Here is a 16,966-nt window from a genome sequence, read left to right as displayed (position 1 = left end):
TCTCTTTCATATCAATCGTATTATGTTATATCAATTATTAGTATTGAATTTTCTGCTATTTATATCGAACAATTGAAACATGTGGTTTTTCTTCTTTTGTGTTTAACGCTGTTTGTTTCATTATTCAAGGCTGAAAAAATAAACAAAGATAAAAAAAGTCTGAACACTACTGAATAATAGTTGATTTATTGTTAGAAATTCATTCATATTAATAAAAAAAATTTTTAAACTAAAATTTCTATGTAATTTATACTAATCGTTATTTATAATGATCTTACTTATTAATTCTGAACCGATGTTAATTGGTTCGAATTTTATAGCTTGCAATTCTTTTAGAGCCATTGCGTGAAAAGATAACACAGCAACTCTCGCAAATAGTTCCGATACCCCACTTCCGGTCCTTGAAGAAACAGCCCAAAACTCCGCTTTCATTTTTTGTGCTATTTCAGCGGCTCGCCTTTCCATTATGTTGTATATTTGATTAGGCTAAAAATAAGTATTCTGTTTTAACATTATTAAAAGTTGTAAAATATGTGTTTAAAAAATGTGGAAAGATTTATGAGGAGAATGTCTTTGCAAAAATTATTCTAATCTGCTTTAGGCATATTTTATTTTATCTTGTGTCTAAGTGGAAAAAAGCTTTTAACGTATTGTATTTTTAGAAATGACTACTTCTTAGTACTTAGATACAGATAAGATAATTTACCACTAAATCTCGCTTCGTTCCTATTAGAAACACGTGGTACGAGCCCGTATTACTTCTAGCAGCTTCATTCAACCATTGCTGACAGTGTCCCAAGGATATCAAATTGCTTAAATCGAAAACGACCATGATTACTAAAAAATATGGAGATATTTTTATTAATAATGTAGAAATATAATTTCTATATTACATTTATATATCTACAATTAATGAATATAAGTTCATGTGTATCTAATAGGTGATTGTTATAATAAAAAAAAAGTTTATACCATTTGCTCCTCTGTAATAAGAAGCAGCTATGGATTTAAATCTTTCTTGACCAGCTGTATCCCATCTAAATTAAAAAAATATTATGTTTTTTACTAAAATTATCGTGCTTTTGTAAATGTGAGATCTTATCATTTATGAAACAATTAAAAAAACAAAAGAAGATGAATTGAATCTTCTATTTTCTGAAATTTGAAATTCAAATTTAAATGTGTAATAAAATGTGCGCGATTAATAAAAACTTACATTTGCAAATGGAAAGGTATACCAAGAATGTCGAACCGTTCTACTTCGAAATCGACCCCGATTGTAGCTTTATAATTATTATCAAACACTTTATGACAGAATCTACAAAGTGAAAAAAACTAAGTTAACTGCACTATATTTTTTTATACATATGTGTAATGAGCGTAATATAAGTACCGATTTATCAAGCACGATTTTCCGACAGAAACATCTCCAATTACTATAGCTTTAGAAAGTTTCAGAGTCAATCTTTTCGTCGTGCATGACCGCCTAACAAGCGCGCTAAAATCTCTTTCATTGTAAAAGGTAATATCCGATGAAAATGGCGGTGGCCAATTATCAATCTGAATAAAATTTTATACATATAATTTTTGTTTAGTATATAAAAAAATTAAATTCGCTATTAACTGTAAAATATAAGTTTATACATACTTTCTTAACGATAGAAAAACAAGTATTTAGGCAGATATAGAAATATATTTAAAAACCGAATTGTGTTACAACAAAATAAATACTATAAAGATGATTCATTAATTCTTTTATACATTATTGTGTAAATCTGATGAAAATTTCTATTCCAAAAATTAAAATTTTGAATTTCACTGATAGCGAATAACTACATCATCCTGACTTCCGACAAATCTGTTCTCTGAGATAGTATTCAGAAGTAGTCATGTACAATAATTCGAACTATATACACATTGCTTCATTACTTCCGCCAGAGGGTGAATACGCACAGTTCTCAAATCAAACGACATAATGTCAATTGAAAATGTAGTATATTTTACGCTTCGTTCTATGGCAATTTAAAAGTCATACCTGTCTTTCTTTACGCGTCACTTCAATCATTTTATAAACTGCGGAACGCGTTTTTAACATTATTTAGTATCTATGTAATATAATATCAATTATAGCATATGTTCACGCAGCAAACGTGTTTTCTGTATGAGAAATATTATTTTTTTTCTATTGTTTCACTGAAATCTATTTTTTTATTTATCAGAAGGTTTAGCAGGATGTCGACACATGGGGTGCGTGTTTGCTACTGCCCCATGTAATTTTAGACTAAATAAAAACATTGGTTGCTGTGGCAGGTGCAAGTCTTTCATGCGGTTTACGAAGCAGGTGGGTATAGAGTTACTTGAATAAAAATTAGACACGTAATTTCTAATGTGTCGAAGTATTCTTAGATTTGTTATAACGAAACTTTTAAATAGTTTAGTAAATTCAAGTAAATTGAATAATGGTATATTGAATTTTCTTGAAAAATTAATGATACATTCTACGTCCTACATAGGGGGTGTTCGAGAATTATTGTCAGTGCTGTCGTTTATAGATTTTCAGTCTACTGCGGCAGCAGTTATAACGTCATCAACTCTAGCTGCTCAGCAGTGCAAGTGCTGCAGCCAATGAGATGAAGTGGTTATACCACAGACTAAGGAATAAATCCATAGATTGCACACCTTCAGTAAGCCATAGGAACAGCAAATAATACCGGCAATGACGTCATAAACACCAGCCATTTTGGTGTTGCGAGTACTAAGGTTTCAGAGGTGAAGCAATTGCAATAGATAGGAAATCTGGCACGCTGATTGGTTGAGAATTTGAGAATTATTCGCGCCTCAAGCAGAAGTAGACAAGGAGAGATGTCTTTCGTTGAGGATCGGGAGAATGGAGTAGTTAACATGTTACATATTCAATTAATTATTTGTATTATTTATTTTATTATTTGAGTTATTGTCCGTGGAGTGTTAAAACACTTTTCTAATGAAAACGTAAGAGAATTTACTTGGTTGAAAGACTTTAGACTGTGGATTACTCAGTAGATAAAGTAGATACAGTAGATAAAGATAAATGGCTCGAAGATCTGTACATCTGTAGGCCCTTAGATTCTTTTTAAGTTTAGTTGAATTTCACTGTTCATTCTATATAAAAAACTATTAGGTTACAATGATAAAAAAATGGTTAGCTCTCGAGATACTTTCAAAAAATGTCTTTATTGAAGAAGTTGCTCAAACGCTTCTCCATTACACTGTAAACACTCCTAATAACGTTTTTTTATTGTTTTCATACCTGCATTTAAATTATTTGTTCTTATTGCTGCACATTCCAATATGATCCGCTCTCTCTGATTCTTCACAGAATTTATAAGGTTTGAATAAATTCAATCTTTTAGGTGACCCCCAGAGGAAAAATCAAAGGGACTCAAATCGGATAAACTAGTTTCTGTAGATCAGATTGTTAGTTTTGGTACTCGAATTACGTTTGGTACTGGAGTTATGATCTGAAGCAATTGCATGGTTCATCCTATATATTGAAATTCTCTAATAAAATCTATATTTCAAACACGTCTTTATAGGTTGACTTCTGAATTTATAATGTATTCATCTTTCATTTTTAGGTTGTTAATATAATTAATACATATATTTTTTCCTGCAACGAGTGTCCTTACATATTCCCAATAAATAAAACGATAGTTACAATTGTACTGAGCATATAATTAGTTGTATATGAATATTATTACGTTTAAACTTCCCTCCAGAAGAGAACAGAGAACTATTAAGTTTGCAATCCGGTAGAGGCGCTATATGGGACCAAGTTCAAGGAGCAGTCGTCAGATAGCGCTAAGATCACTACATTTGTGGCACAACGACACATTCTACTGCTGAAGAGCGCCAAGATTCAAAATGCAAAGATCATTTCGATCACCTCATTTAAAACCGAAGAAATGTGAAGCAGCTTTAGTCGTTAGCATTTCGAATCTGGTATTGGTGGCCCTCAAGCTCAGATAAATTAGCTGTTATTTAGTTTATTGCTTTTATTTATAAATACGAAAGAACAAATTCTTTTTTAACACAATTCGTTCTGCCGTTTACCGCCCATATGTAAACACGTGCCTCTAGTGTTCATTGTAATTATTATTATCAAAGTTTGTAAGTACAGAGGTATAGAAGATATGAGAATTAAAAAGTTTTGTGATAAAAAGTTTTGTGAGTATTTACTTCTGAAGACAACCGATAAGGATCGTGGCGTCCTTATTATAATAGATTGATAAAACAAGGAAATAAGTCACACACTTGTGCCATCTTTTCTAAGAAAAAAGGAAATTCGTTTTAGCATGTATGACCATTTATGATTTTTAGCGTCCTTTGTGTTTTTCGAAAAAATGTTTTTTTTCTAAAATTGCAGGAATGTCGATAAATGTATTTATTGTATTTAACTGTAGAAGAGACACCTACGTTTACATGTGTTATAAAGAAAGTTTAATAATTTGAATATCTCCAAAAGAATTGTAACTATAATGTATAAATCAAAACAACTTGCGTTACATCTTGAAACTATTTGAATTTATGCTTTAATAGAGATACAATTATTGAATTGTATTTCTAACAGAAATATAATGATAGCTAGATCTGTAATATACATAGTACCTATATTTGATTTTAAAAACTTCAAGCACCAGTTATTTGAAAATAAGTAAAGATATACAAATTGCGTCATTTTATCTTGCAACTCAACACAACTTACAACCGGTCAATCGTCGTATACGTATAACTACAGTTATAAATAGTGTGGTTGATAAATAGGTTATTTTATTAATTAAACTAATTCTAGACGATATACGATTGAATAAGTATATACCAACGTTTAATACATTGACTTATACAAAATCGACATAAAATATTTTACTATTATTCAGTAATTGAAGTGAGTACATCAGAAAGAATGTTTTTAGCATAGCAGAAGAAGTTATAACAAATACTTAAAATAGTATTTAATGTTATTTTCAGAATCATAGAATAATTATGAGGTAATCCAAAGATATATCAAATACAATTTTTGCTCGTATGCATGAAGCGCATCTTTACTACAATGGAGAACTCTGATGATCTGCCTACCAAAGGTACTAATTGAAAATATTATGCAATTACTTTCACATCCTTTCAAAATATTTTCTATCTAATATTATGTATTAATGTTTTAAATAGTTGCTCTAGTAGAGCGCAATATTCAACCTCAAGGTATGGCACTGAATAATCCAGAAGCAGTAGGTAAAACATCTCGGCAAGATCTAATTCAGTTAGCAACAGAGATACAAAAAGCAGATGATTTTATTCAAGCAAACGCATGTAGCAAGTTACAAGTGATTGCAGAGCAAATAAAATATTTGAAGAAACAAGCTGAAAATATACTTATAGAAGCAGATTGGAACATGAAATTGCATCATGTCGCTTGCAATTTTGTGAAACATCCTGGAAATGTGTACCACCTTTATGAACGAGAAACTGGGCAGCTTTATCTTTCTATGCTTAGTCCAGAAGTAAATTATAATGTATTTTTTAAATTAATGGTACCTTATTAAAATATGGTAACACTACACTATAAATGTTATATTGCAGGAGTGGGGCAGTTCAGGACCTTCTCAAGATTATAAAGGTTCATATAGACTAGAGCGCGATCAGTCTTGGACTCCTATACATAAAACTGATGAAAAAAATAAGGAAATGACTATGTTGGCTAAGCTTTTGTCTAGTCTTCCAAATACTTCTTTCAAAAGTATAGAATTAAATATAAATACATAGACATGTATAATAAATAAGATATGTTAAAGAAGATATAATTATGTAACAAATATGTTTGCTTAGTTAAAGTACATTATAGAACTGAAATTTAAGCTATTTTTATTACTTTATATAGCTAAAACACATGGATATGAACAACATAATTAGAATCTTAAATACACTTCTACTTCACAAAATTTCCCAAGCATAATTTATATAAAATCAGATTGCTTGGTATTAAATTATACAATATTATTGTTTCTAGTTCAATGAACATGCAGATATAGTTTCCAAATTTTATGCATATAATTGTATATATACACTATTTATGCTGGAAGTATAATTTTTCTACTAATAAAGAATAACTTGGAATATTTATAATTTAACTGGTCTATTCAACAATCTGTGCAACTTTCTGAGCTTTCTCCCTCTCAGTATATTAATATTCAAAATATTTCTATCTGCTCACTATATGAATTAACAATAAGTTTTCTATCTTGTAATTTCACTTGAATCAGTCATTGTTTAACAATTAATTAAGGATATACTGTTGTTTATTATTTCTCTATGGGCAGTAGTTTTAAATGTATTTACCTTTGTGCAGAAAAAAATTTTCGAAAATTGCTTTTGTACGGCTAGTTCTCCTATATTTCAATCGATATTCATTATTTATAATATGCTTTACAAGCATATTATTAAGGCAAATCAATCCTCTATACCGTTATATCTTTGTTGGTATCTAAGATAGAACATTGTGTGAATGATATTATTTTGGGAAAATGAAGTTATTGTACAAAGTATAAATAATTAATGAACACTTAATTTTTTCAATGTGATATTTGCACAAGTTTAATCTAAAAATTATTTAAAAAAATTTCAATGAAGCAGCATAAGCTATCACCGGGAGTCACGATGATTGGACTTTACTTTCTTATGATGTCTCATACGTCATGTAGTGTTTACTTTATGTGCTGAAACAAATAAGTTACCATCGAAATATATGAAATTAATACTTCAATTATAGATAAATTAATAAATTCTTACATGGTAATGGTATTCTGAGAGGCGCATTATCTTTTATAATACATTCGTGTGTTTGAGTACGGAATAGGTATTGAACTAATAACTGTTTATCTTCTCCAACGCATGGATCATAAAATCCAGGTAACTGACTCTGATAACATTAAAATACATTATTTAAAATGTTTGAAAAGAAAATTTAATATGTTGTTATAAAAATCTACTATACCTTAGATGCATTATGGAGAACCAATCTTGAATCCTTCACTAAACACTGTAAAGGAATGGTTACATCTATCACTTCATCCCTATGCACAGGCTCCTCTGAAGCGGGTCGATCCTGTTGGGGATAAACAAATCTGCCATATAAAGCTTTGGTAATGATTAAACCTCTCTTGGATTCTTCTTCAGCTCGTATTCTGCTAACTGTGGCTTTCATTAATTCAGTGGCAATTTTTGCCTCCTTTTGTTTCTCCATCATTCGTGTCTTATTCATTTCTTTTTGTTTTTCTTTTTCGCGTTTTTCTCGTTCTTTCACCACAGGATCAATCACAATCTTTTTAACAATAGTCCAGGTCATTATAGGTATTACAGTCGCATAGAAAACAGGTGCTGGAAGAATCTCATCACTCAAGTGAATGGAAAACGTGTACGCTTGTGAAGCACGATTTAATTTAATTTTTAGAGCTACTCCTGTTGGTACACCAACGCGTACTGCTGCAGAAAGCTTACTATGTCGTGAAACTTTCTTCTCTGCTCCATATTCTAAAAATACTCCAAATGTACCAGCCCTGTAAACCAATAAACATTAACATTAAAACGATTCACCAATAAAGTACAACTATGGTACATACAATTATGAACTAGGAAGCAATTTGTTGCTGGTTACTAACTTTACACTTCCACGTAGCTTCATTTGTTTTTCTTCCATCTTGTACGTATAATTAAGACTGAGGAAAGACTGTAAAATACCAATGTGTACTGACAATGCTGTATAAGACCTAGATGTGTCTCTTACAATCATTGTACTCATAGCACTTCGTATTCCTGCTCTATATGTGAGGTATCCTACTGTATGTTTATCTAATTGCATTGCAAGAGCTGTAGAGAATACAATATTTTTAGAGAACTGTATTTATTATTGTCAATATTTTAAAATTAAGTAAGTAAACATACTTCCTACAAAACCAGGTCTGATTCCCCTTGCTGTAAATTGTAGTATAGTAGCACCATCACAGAATAGCCTTCTCGTTAACGTACGAAAACCTTTCAAAGATACTGTTGGTCCATTCCCAACACCAACGTCAACTTCTACCCAACCCTTTGAAGAAACTAACCGTCTTGCAGAAACATTTACAGAACCAGAACCTGTACCATTTTGTGTACCTACTTCACCATACATGGTTACCGTATCTCGTAAGGTAAGTGGTGCTTCAATGGATTGTGTGAATGACATTCCACTGACTTCGAAGCATGAAAATATGTCCCTGCTGTATGTTAAAACATAATATACATCATAGCACATGTATCTGTATCAAGTAGAATCACACATTACCTATCTTCATAGTCTTCATCATATTCATTGAAAAGATCCGTAGCATTAACATTCACTGTAATGCTACCTTTGGGATTTGTATGTTGTTGTAACATCCTTTCTTCCTTTTCTCTAGCAAGACGTTCATATTCTTCTCTAATTTCCTGAGGAGTTTTAGTGCGTTGAACGATCTCCCAACCTTCAGTTTCTAGTCCCCGAATTCCCACAGAATCATAGATAGCTCTCTGATGTGGATCACTCAAAACTAATGTAGGAAAATTCCTTATGTAAAATAGACATATTCGAGTAAATTTATGTTTTCATTGACCAACCTTCATACGCTTTCTTCGTACGGTTGAACAGAATTTCTGCCTCTTTCTTGCGCACAGGATCTGTATGTTTATCTGGATGATAAAGTCTACTTTGTCTACGATAAGCATTGTTAATTTCATCTGTGGTTGCCTAGAATAGAAGTTATTATTATCAAATGCTTTTCAAACTTTGATAAGATATTTTGAATGACAAAAACCTTGAAGAATATTTTACTTTAAAATGGATAGTTCATTGCATCTTATTAAAAACGTAAGGACATCAATTCAGAAAAGGGAAGTAACGATTGAAGTTTAATGCCAATTTGTCGAGTTTTCAAATAATTTCTAATATAGAATTCCAATGATATATTGATAATTCTTAATATTATTGCAAAGGGCTCGATTACGTCAGACATCAGGAAAGAACATGTCACGTGGAGGGCTCGAAGATTAATCTCTACTCTTGACCGGGAAAAGTTACGGTTTGGATAGAGAATCAATTTGGCATAGTTTCTTACGTCTCTGGGGATATTCAAAAATGTGTAATAGTCATCCTCGATCGGATTTTCTTGATCGTTATCGTCGTCCATTGTCACGATTCCGAATTTTTCGGTTGGCTCTCCACTCGCTAGACGAACTCCAATATTTTCGTGGACTTGCAGTCTTCTGCTTCCATAGGTTACGAAAGACTCGGCCGAGAACCGGTATATTTTAGAACCTCTAGATATCAATAGGTGGAGCTCCGGGACGAAAATTCAGTTTGAAAATTAATAGGTCACCTACATTACCGATGCTCTGATACTTAGTTTTTTCAAAAATATATCTTGTATAATGTATATGTACATTAAATCCATAAATTCATCTTGCCTTGTCTTGTATTTTGCCTTTCTTCATTTTCATTCATGAACTTGATACTCGTATTCCCAAGATTTCAGATTTATATTTTGTACTCTTTTTCGCCCTTAAAATATGCTTTATCTTCTTTTTCATTTTGCTTTTCACTTCCAAAGCTATATACTTTATTTTCTGCTTCACCTCTAAATTTAAATCATTTGTCCTTCCCAGAAATTGTTTAATATCGTAAGACATGTATTTCAAAAGTGCCACAACTCAAAAAAACTCGATTTTCAGTTCTGAATCAGTTTGATATGTACACTTCTATTCATTATAAAATTTATTCAAAAAATTTTTTAAATATATGTATATCACAAATTATTTGAATACAATTGAACATCGATTGACCAAATTTCGAATATTATAAATTTCTGATATTTAGAGTTGCACATGTTAGATATAATAACAATTGGAATACAATAGAATATCGATCAAAATTTAAGCAGTGAAATAATAGTAGTTTACTGAAGGAAATAAAGCTAACTATCAGAAGGATGTGTCAGGTCTGCATCTTGTAGTATTTCGGATAATCGAGTTCTTACTGTAGTAACAAAAGAATCAGTTATTACAAATAACGCATAACTATTCTTCAGACGAATTATTCAAATAAGATAACTTTTATTACATAAAACTGCTTTTTTGTCCCCATTATTTATTTACAAAATTATTTTTTTCTAAGCTCATAAATAGTTTTGTTTTCTCTGAAAGACGTTCTTTTTCGATTCTTATTACTTTTAAAATACATGTGCAATATACAGATTTACATAAAAGAGGAAGACAACATACCAATCGGAAGTATGAGGCTTTCACAGTGGCAAACAGTCTGCACTTTTTTAATTACTCAATTGATCAAATAAAAAGAATTGTAACTGGTGAATAATGATTCAAAACATGAGCAGATTCACTCTAATAATGGATCACTGCAAGACACACAAATATGAATGTGTCATTTGACCCCTGATGAAGCTAGCTGCAATGCTTGCGAAACATTGAGACAGTTCATCCACAAGGGCACAGCTTATACCCGAAAGCTTTAAGAATGAGACATACCAAGTTGCACAAAGTTCTCGATCAATTTAAAAATCACTATAATACCATTCTTCTTCGACCAAGTGCACAGCACAACTGTGACACAATAGCTCAGAATATATACTTCCTCAAGGAACGTGACCGTATGCTAGTCTCCTCTGTCTCGGCTGACCGCCACAAACGAACCGCTATAAAAAGGTAATAAAATTCCAAAGGGAGAGTCGAGGCAAGCCAGGAAGAAAGGGCTGCTCAGTGCCAGCCGGAGTCAGTTTGCTTTGACATTCTCTAATCAAAACAAGAACTCCTTTTTATTTTCTACCTCTCCCTGGTTGGCTTGTTCACGGCCAGTCGTAATTTTTTTCCCATAGGGTACGAAGGATTAAGTTTCCACGGATAAACGATCTCCCTGTTGGACACACTAATTTATCGCTTCTCTGTAAGCCTGACTTGTCACGAACCATTGACAGAAATTTCATGCTGTGATACAGAATTTTGCGACATGAGATTTACTTTAGTAAACCTTTTCTGTATATTTTAATTTTGTCCCTTTTGGAACTATCGAATTGATTAACAACTTTAGTACTAATTTACTGTTAGTCATCAGTTGAATCCTATCTCAATCTTAAAAATAAATATGTCCTAAAAAGAATTAATTACAGAAAAGTGATCATTTTAATAAATAAAATTGAAGACTCTAATTCTGTACCTGAAGACCAACCTGACCTAACTCATTTTTTGTTATTTTTAAGGAAAGTAGAAGAACAAATGTGACCATACATTTTTTAACGTAGTATTTGAAATAGTTCTGTACTTGAGAGCCATTTTTTATCATAGGATTTAAAGTAGTTAATTCTATTAAATTTTCTTCACTTATAACATAACTTAACTAAATTCCTGCTATTCTAATGAAATTAAGACAAAGCAGTAAGGTCTCGCAAGAACTCGATTCTGAAAAAAGTGGATTTGAGTTTGCCTGGATCTCAGGTACAGAGTTTATACTAGATATTAAATATCCTTAACTTGTGATATAACTTAAATAGCTTCCTATTACTCTACTAAAAATAAAAGAAGACAGTAAGATGCTGAAACTTTAATTTTAAAAAAAATGGACATGGGTAAACCTGATTGTCAAATACAGAATTAATGGCAAAAGATAATATTAATATACACAAAAATCATTGAAGTTGAATTCTAATTAGAAATTCGGCTGCGATGAATTCTCTCATTACAGTATTATTATTTTGCTCCTTAGTATACAGTATCATGCGATAGTAATCGCACAAGTAAAGCGTCCAATGTTTTAGATACAAAATGAACCGCAGCTCGCGGCGGCTAATGGCGATGATAATGTTGAGGAGGCGAGGAAACAATCGATCCGATCGGGTCACTATATTGTTAAAACAAGCTCATTGTACTGGTCTAACAATACACTGTTACAATGACAACATCTAGGCCTGGCGAGTCTTGGTTTTTGATCAACAATCCGTTATCAACGTTGAAAAATATCCGGTCGTTTCGACGCGTTACTTCTCCTCTTTCCCCATTGAATCACCTCGTTGAAATGAGTAACTTTCAGTAATTTTAGAAATCGAGATCGAATACTAGACCTGTTTCGCTGAAAACATGATTTCTTAAAATTTTATTAGAGACTTTTTACATAAAATTTTGAATTTGATATTTCTTGACACGGGTGATCCAATGAAGCATAAGTTTATGAATGATTTCGCTTATGGTACAAAAAAGTAGGACGCAACGACGCAAGTCTCTGAATACGAGAGTTGAATATTCGTTACCGGTATCCTATCGAAATCACGTATGCTCCGATTACGTAATCTGAGGCACGTATCGCGGTCCGTTTCGCTGAATTATATCTACACCTCGGAGGCGGATATTTACATTGGCTACGATTGATGGTTCGGGGACCCACGTTGTGTTTATTTGCAGAGGAGATCTCAATTTTGATAACGAGTGATTTTCTGGTGACTGGATGAACTGATTATACAAGAATTCTGATCTACAAGGTGGGCTTTTTAAGCTGTATTTTTTGTAGTATTATTACTGCAGATCATCTTGTAGAGAAGAATAAGTAGTATCTCTATCGTGTGCATTACGAAAAGTATCACATCTCATTTGTCTCTTAGGAAAAGAACACATTTGTCTTCGATATGATTCAAAATATCACGTTTCATTTTTCACCGCAAAGAAAAGCACATTTGTACGATTACACATAGTACAAAAATGGCTATAAGGTGAATGTCTCCATATCCGGATGCTTAAGATGCCAAATATCTCAATAAGTGAACAATCTTTTTAGATATTTGTACACACGTCTCGATATATATTATTTTATGATATTTCTTGCGCTTTTTATATTAGGCACATTAAAATTCAAGCTTAGAATTAAATAAAATTAATGGTAGTGTTGAGATACCTGAACATGGTCAACTACTGGGACATTCACTTACCTTATGTTATCAATTGGCTGTAATCTTCTTCGTGGTACAACGCTGAAGTAGATTACTTCTGTTAGCAAAGTTGAAACATGCTACTATTCGTAATGAAATTAAATGTACCTATTCTTATTCATGCATAGTCGAATACGCTACTTTTAGCAAGACAAATAGAATTGGTGAGGTGAAGAACAGTACAAGTTCAAAAAAGACATTTTGAGATAGGTATTTGATCCCAACATGTAGTTCTGTGCATTTTACGTATCTGGATCCCATAGCCAGAAAGTATTAAGTCTACTCATTTCCTATGTAACTTAATACATTTTGATTCTGAAATCCAGAAGTTTTGAGATTATTTGAAAATGGTTAATTTTAGACTTGTATTATTCTTCAACTCACCGATTTAATAAGACATACTACTTTTCGTATCGTATATCGTCATTATAATAGTTTCCTTTATCGATATTTGAAACTTCTGAACAGTAAAATCCTCTTTCACCTAAAAAGTACCAAGCTTCTATACTTGTTTAACTCCCATTAAGTAAAAGTGCATACTATTTTGAAGCAACTGTAATATGCTTCCAGAAAACGGAAAAAGAGTTTTATTGCGAAAAGAGGTGCAGCCTGTGCATCTCGTGGAGAACGTTCTGTAGTTTCTCTCGGTGCAATTTCCAAAGGGTCCAGGGTAGTATGCACTGAGCCGGCGCATGCATAGAAGTCGATGCACCAGGTCAATCTTCCACCCAATGAAAGAGCCAAATGTCCCGGCAGTCTCCGCCCAAAGCATGGCGGCTGGTTTTCCTTTCCCCTCTGAAGTCTTTGGCGAGCGAACGTGTTTCTCCTGCTGATACGCGCTCCATAATGCGATAAATGGTGCTTCCATGGCCACAATTCCGACTCCAGTTAATTAATTAATCACAGGCTCCATATTTGAGGTCACAAGACAACTTCTGTTTGAAAAAATTTAGAGTTCGAAGGTTGGTTTATTTTTTACGGAAGAAGCGAAGGGAGTTTTTCGAAGGTATCAAAATATTTGACCTTTTGATTTCATTAATACTCACTTCAATTTATTTCACGCTGGTTCTTGTATTCAGAATAATGGCTCCCAAGAGTATTGATTCGAATGAACGTCCAACGCCACGCTAATGGGAATTAGAGCTGCGCAGGAGATTCAGCGAACCTATGGTCAAACAGGGCGTATTTCATACATTCTGCGTCGAAACGTAATCATGGTCGACTCAACAATTTCTCGATGGCTTGGTGACCTTAATTTCAGTTGTAGGTAATCATTATCGTGCAAACCAACGATTGCCTAACATGATTTCTCAACGACCACCTGATCCCGATTACATAATTGTCGCATAAGCAACGATGAACCTGTTCCCCTTTGTTGGTGTAACTGTGAAATATTGGGGGACACTAAATGCTTGAAAATTGAGTTTACATTGAGGGAATATCAAATGTGTTTGAAAAATAGAAATTTATATTTCATAAGTGGTTGGTTTGTCACTTTTTATTATTGTTTAATCATTCCAAGGCTAAGCTTCAACGTATAGGTTTTAATTTTGCTGGTTACTAAAATGTTATAGAGTCACAGAGTTTTTGTTTATTGTAAAACTTCAATAGTTTCTAATTATTCTGATAAAATCTGACTCGAACTTTATATAAGGATGCTGAATATTTTACAAACATAAAGTAGAATTATGTATAGAACAAACACTATAGGCCAAACGTTTCGAATCATTTGCAAATTCTTATTAAAATTAGACTACCTAGCAAAGTATTTTCACTTGAAATTCACAGTATTCTTTATCTCAGTACAGTGGAAAAATTTATACAATTCTTTATTGTTACTTGGATTATGTGTTTAGCTCTTGCTCTTCTAATTATGAAAGCACAAAAAATATTTTCTATGTAATGGTACATGGTATCGAGGGATCAATATACTGTAAAGAATGTTTTACTTTCAAAGTCATGTTTTGGAATTTTCAAGATACCATTCAAATTGCACATAAAATATTTTTTGTATCGTCACAATTAGACGAGATACTTAGGTAGCCTTATTTAAGTAAACCAACCTGTATAAAATAATTTCCAAAGTACATATCCCTACACGACAATTTTACTCCATCATCTCGTTTGTACAACTGACCACACTGAACTCTTTTTAAAGAATCGACATTGAAAACTGAAAGCACCAGCGTTTTATCTTTCCCATATTTCACACGTATCTTTCATAAACTTTCGAAAAGGTAAACAACGCCACCAGATTCTTAACAGTATAATTAAATGTTTCTCAGGGGAACAGGTCAAGCACTCTGGCTACCTGATTTTAAATAATCCAACAATCCTCCTAGATCAATTTGTCTATAAATTCATGTCCTTGCTTCATGTGCAATCGATGCAGAGTTGTCCATCCAAACGGGACACAGGATTCGATCACGGTGGAAGAGGCAGAAGAGGCGGAGAACCAGGGTAGAACAGAACGTGGGAGGGCTTCGATAAGTCGGTCGAACACCGTAACTCCGCCTCTGTGTGCCTCCACCCGCTTCGAATCGCTCGCCGGCTCGCTTGAAACGCTCTCGAATCAGTCTCAATCTTGGCTGGCTTTCCTCTCCCGACGCATGTCCCTGACGGTTTCTTCTCTCGAGGTCTCTGTGCTATTGAACGCGCCAATTTGCTCGCGATCCCGTGGAGTAAGGTGATAAATCGTCGTTCGGTGGGATACCAGTGCTACAACCAAGGTAAATACCTGCTGGTGACTTGACAAATTTTGCCTGACCCTCCTAGTTGCTCGACATCGAAGTGTCGAAAATCGTTGGTGACACGTTGACGTCCTGGAGGAGGTTGCTGTCCTGGAGGAAAGAGTTCCTTAATTCGGTGGAAGAATGTGTTGTGTCGTAGATGAACGCAGTGATGTGCACAGGTATTCTTCCCAGTAATTCTCAAGCACTTAGTTACTGGAGGTAATTGATTTTACGTCATTTGAGGTCTAACTTGAAAACTCCAAATTTTTGCTGTACATTTGACCTGTCTCTTTGAAGATTCGTTCCAAGGCACGGTTTTCAATGTGATTCTTCTTGAAGATGACATTACTTCCGACGGTCACCACTATCCTCTTCTCATGTCTCGAGCAAAGTACAAATTCCCTGACGAGATCTACAAAAGAAAATTCGAAATAATTTGGTAGTGTCACGGTAAATTGTGGTCGTGAACTCGTATGAATGAACTGGCTTATGTACTAGTCTCAGAAGAAAGGGGATAAAAAGGATGCAGAGGCGTGGCGCGATTTTGTGTAATAATTAAATAATCGGGGGGAACGCTGCTGGCACTAAAGCAGACGAGTTTGTAAACTTTGGTTCCGCATCGTACGAGATCTCTATGAACTCAACACGATGTTTACCAAACAACCAGATAAATATTTCTTCTTCCCACGCGACCTGATAAGAAGTTTCCGTAATTACGATGGATCGAGCACGTTGCATCTTAATTAATAATATTGGCAGCGTTAACGCTGTTTATGTATAACAGGAATATTTACGTCAAAGAAATAACAATATTGTCAGTAATTACTATTATCAGCAAAATTATTCAATTAAATGATTGAACAATTAATTTTTACCAATTCTATCAAGTTCCCAATCAGGTAATTCACTCACAGTTATTAATTTAGTTTTTAAATAATTTGCTGATATTTCATGACTACAATTAAAAAAAATGAGTCGTTTTAGTAAAAAAAAAGTTTTACTTGAAAAGGTATTCTTTGTCCTCTGACTCTCTTTCAATATCTTAACTAGTTTTAAATTAAATACCGAAAGGTGCTTCACTGAATTTTAAAAAAAAATGTAAAAGTACTTTGAAAGTGGGAAAATTGCGTCAAATTCAAAAATTCTAGATTAGGAAAAGTGATCATTCAGATACTTGAAAAGCGACGCGTGAGAGCAAGGTTT

At 33.2% G+C, this 16,966-nt stretch overlaps 3 protein-coding genes across 4 annotated transcripts; 1 reads left to right on the top strand and 2 right to left on the bottom strand.

Moving 5' to 3' along the window:
- Positions 1-59: 59 nt before the first annotated feature.
- On the bottom strand, positions 60-2,065 carry LOC143180042 (ras-related protein Rab-34). The gene is made up of 7 exons (XM_076379568.1): positions 2,036-2,065; positions 1,394-1,560; positions 1,217-1,318; positions 973-1,037; positions 707-837; positions 279-486; positions 60-130 (listed from the first exon to the last, which is right to left on the bottom strand). The coding sequence occupies exons 1-7, from the start codon at positions 2,063-2,065 to the stop codon at positions 60-62; spliced, it is 774 nt and encodes a 257-aa protein (XP_076235683.1).
- Positions 2,066-4,312: 2,247 nt separating this feature from the next.
- On the top strand, positions 4,313-5,939 carry LOC143180927 (uncharacterized protein C1orf50 homolog). Of its 2 annotated transcripts, XM_076380987.1 has the most exons (5): positions 4,313-4,336; positions 4,832-4,924; positions 5,008-5,120; positions 5,206-5,537; positions 5,617-5,939. In XM_076380987.1, the coding sequence occupies exons 3-5, from the start codon at positions 5,069-5,071 to the stop codon at positions 5,797-5,799; spliced, it is 567 nt and encodes a 188-aa protein (XP_076237102.1). In that variant the 5' UTR covers positions 4,313-4,336; positions 4,832-4,924; positions 5,008-5,068; the 3' UTR covers positions 5,800-5,939. The 2 variants fall into 2 exon arrangements, with proteins under 2 accessions (XP_076237102.1, XP_076237101.1); XM_076380986.1 differs by lacking the exon at positions 4,313-4,336 and having other exon boundaries at positions 4,578-4,924.
- Positions 5,940-6,062: 123 nt separating this feature from the next.
- On the bottom strand, positions 6,063-9,308 carry LOC143180926 (dnaJ homolog subfamily C member 11). Its single transcript, XM_076380985.1, has 8 exons — positions 9,162-9,308; positions 8,665-8,794; positions 8,354-8,597; positions 7,975-8,288; positions 7,692-7,899; positions 7,028-7,589; positions 6,823-6,952; positions 6,063-6,749 (listed from the first exon to the last, which is right to left on the bottom strand). The coding sequence occupies exons 1-8, from the start codon at positions 9,231-9,233 to the stop codon at positions 6,727-6,729; spliced, it is 1,683 nt and encodes a 560-aa protein (XP_076237100.1). The 5' UTR covers positions 9,234-9,308; the 3' UTR covers positions 6,063-6,726.
- Positions 9,309-16,966: the final 7,658 nt, after the last annotated feature.

Source organism: Calliopsis andreniformis, chromosome 6 (assembly GCF_051401765.1).
Source record: "Calliopsis andreniformis isolate RMS-2024a chromosome 6, iyCalAndr_principal, whole genome shotgun sequence".
NCBI lineage: Eukaryota > Metazoa > Arthropoda > Insecta > Hymenoptera > Andrenidae > Calliopsis > Calliopsis andreniformis.
Note: the sequence above shows the minus strand (reverse complement) of the source record. Positions and strands in the feature narration are given on the sequence as shown.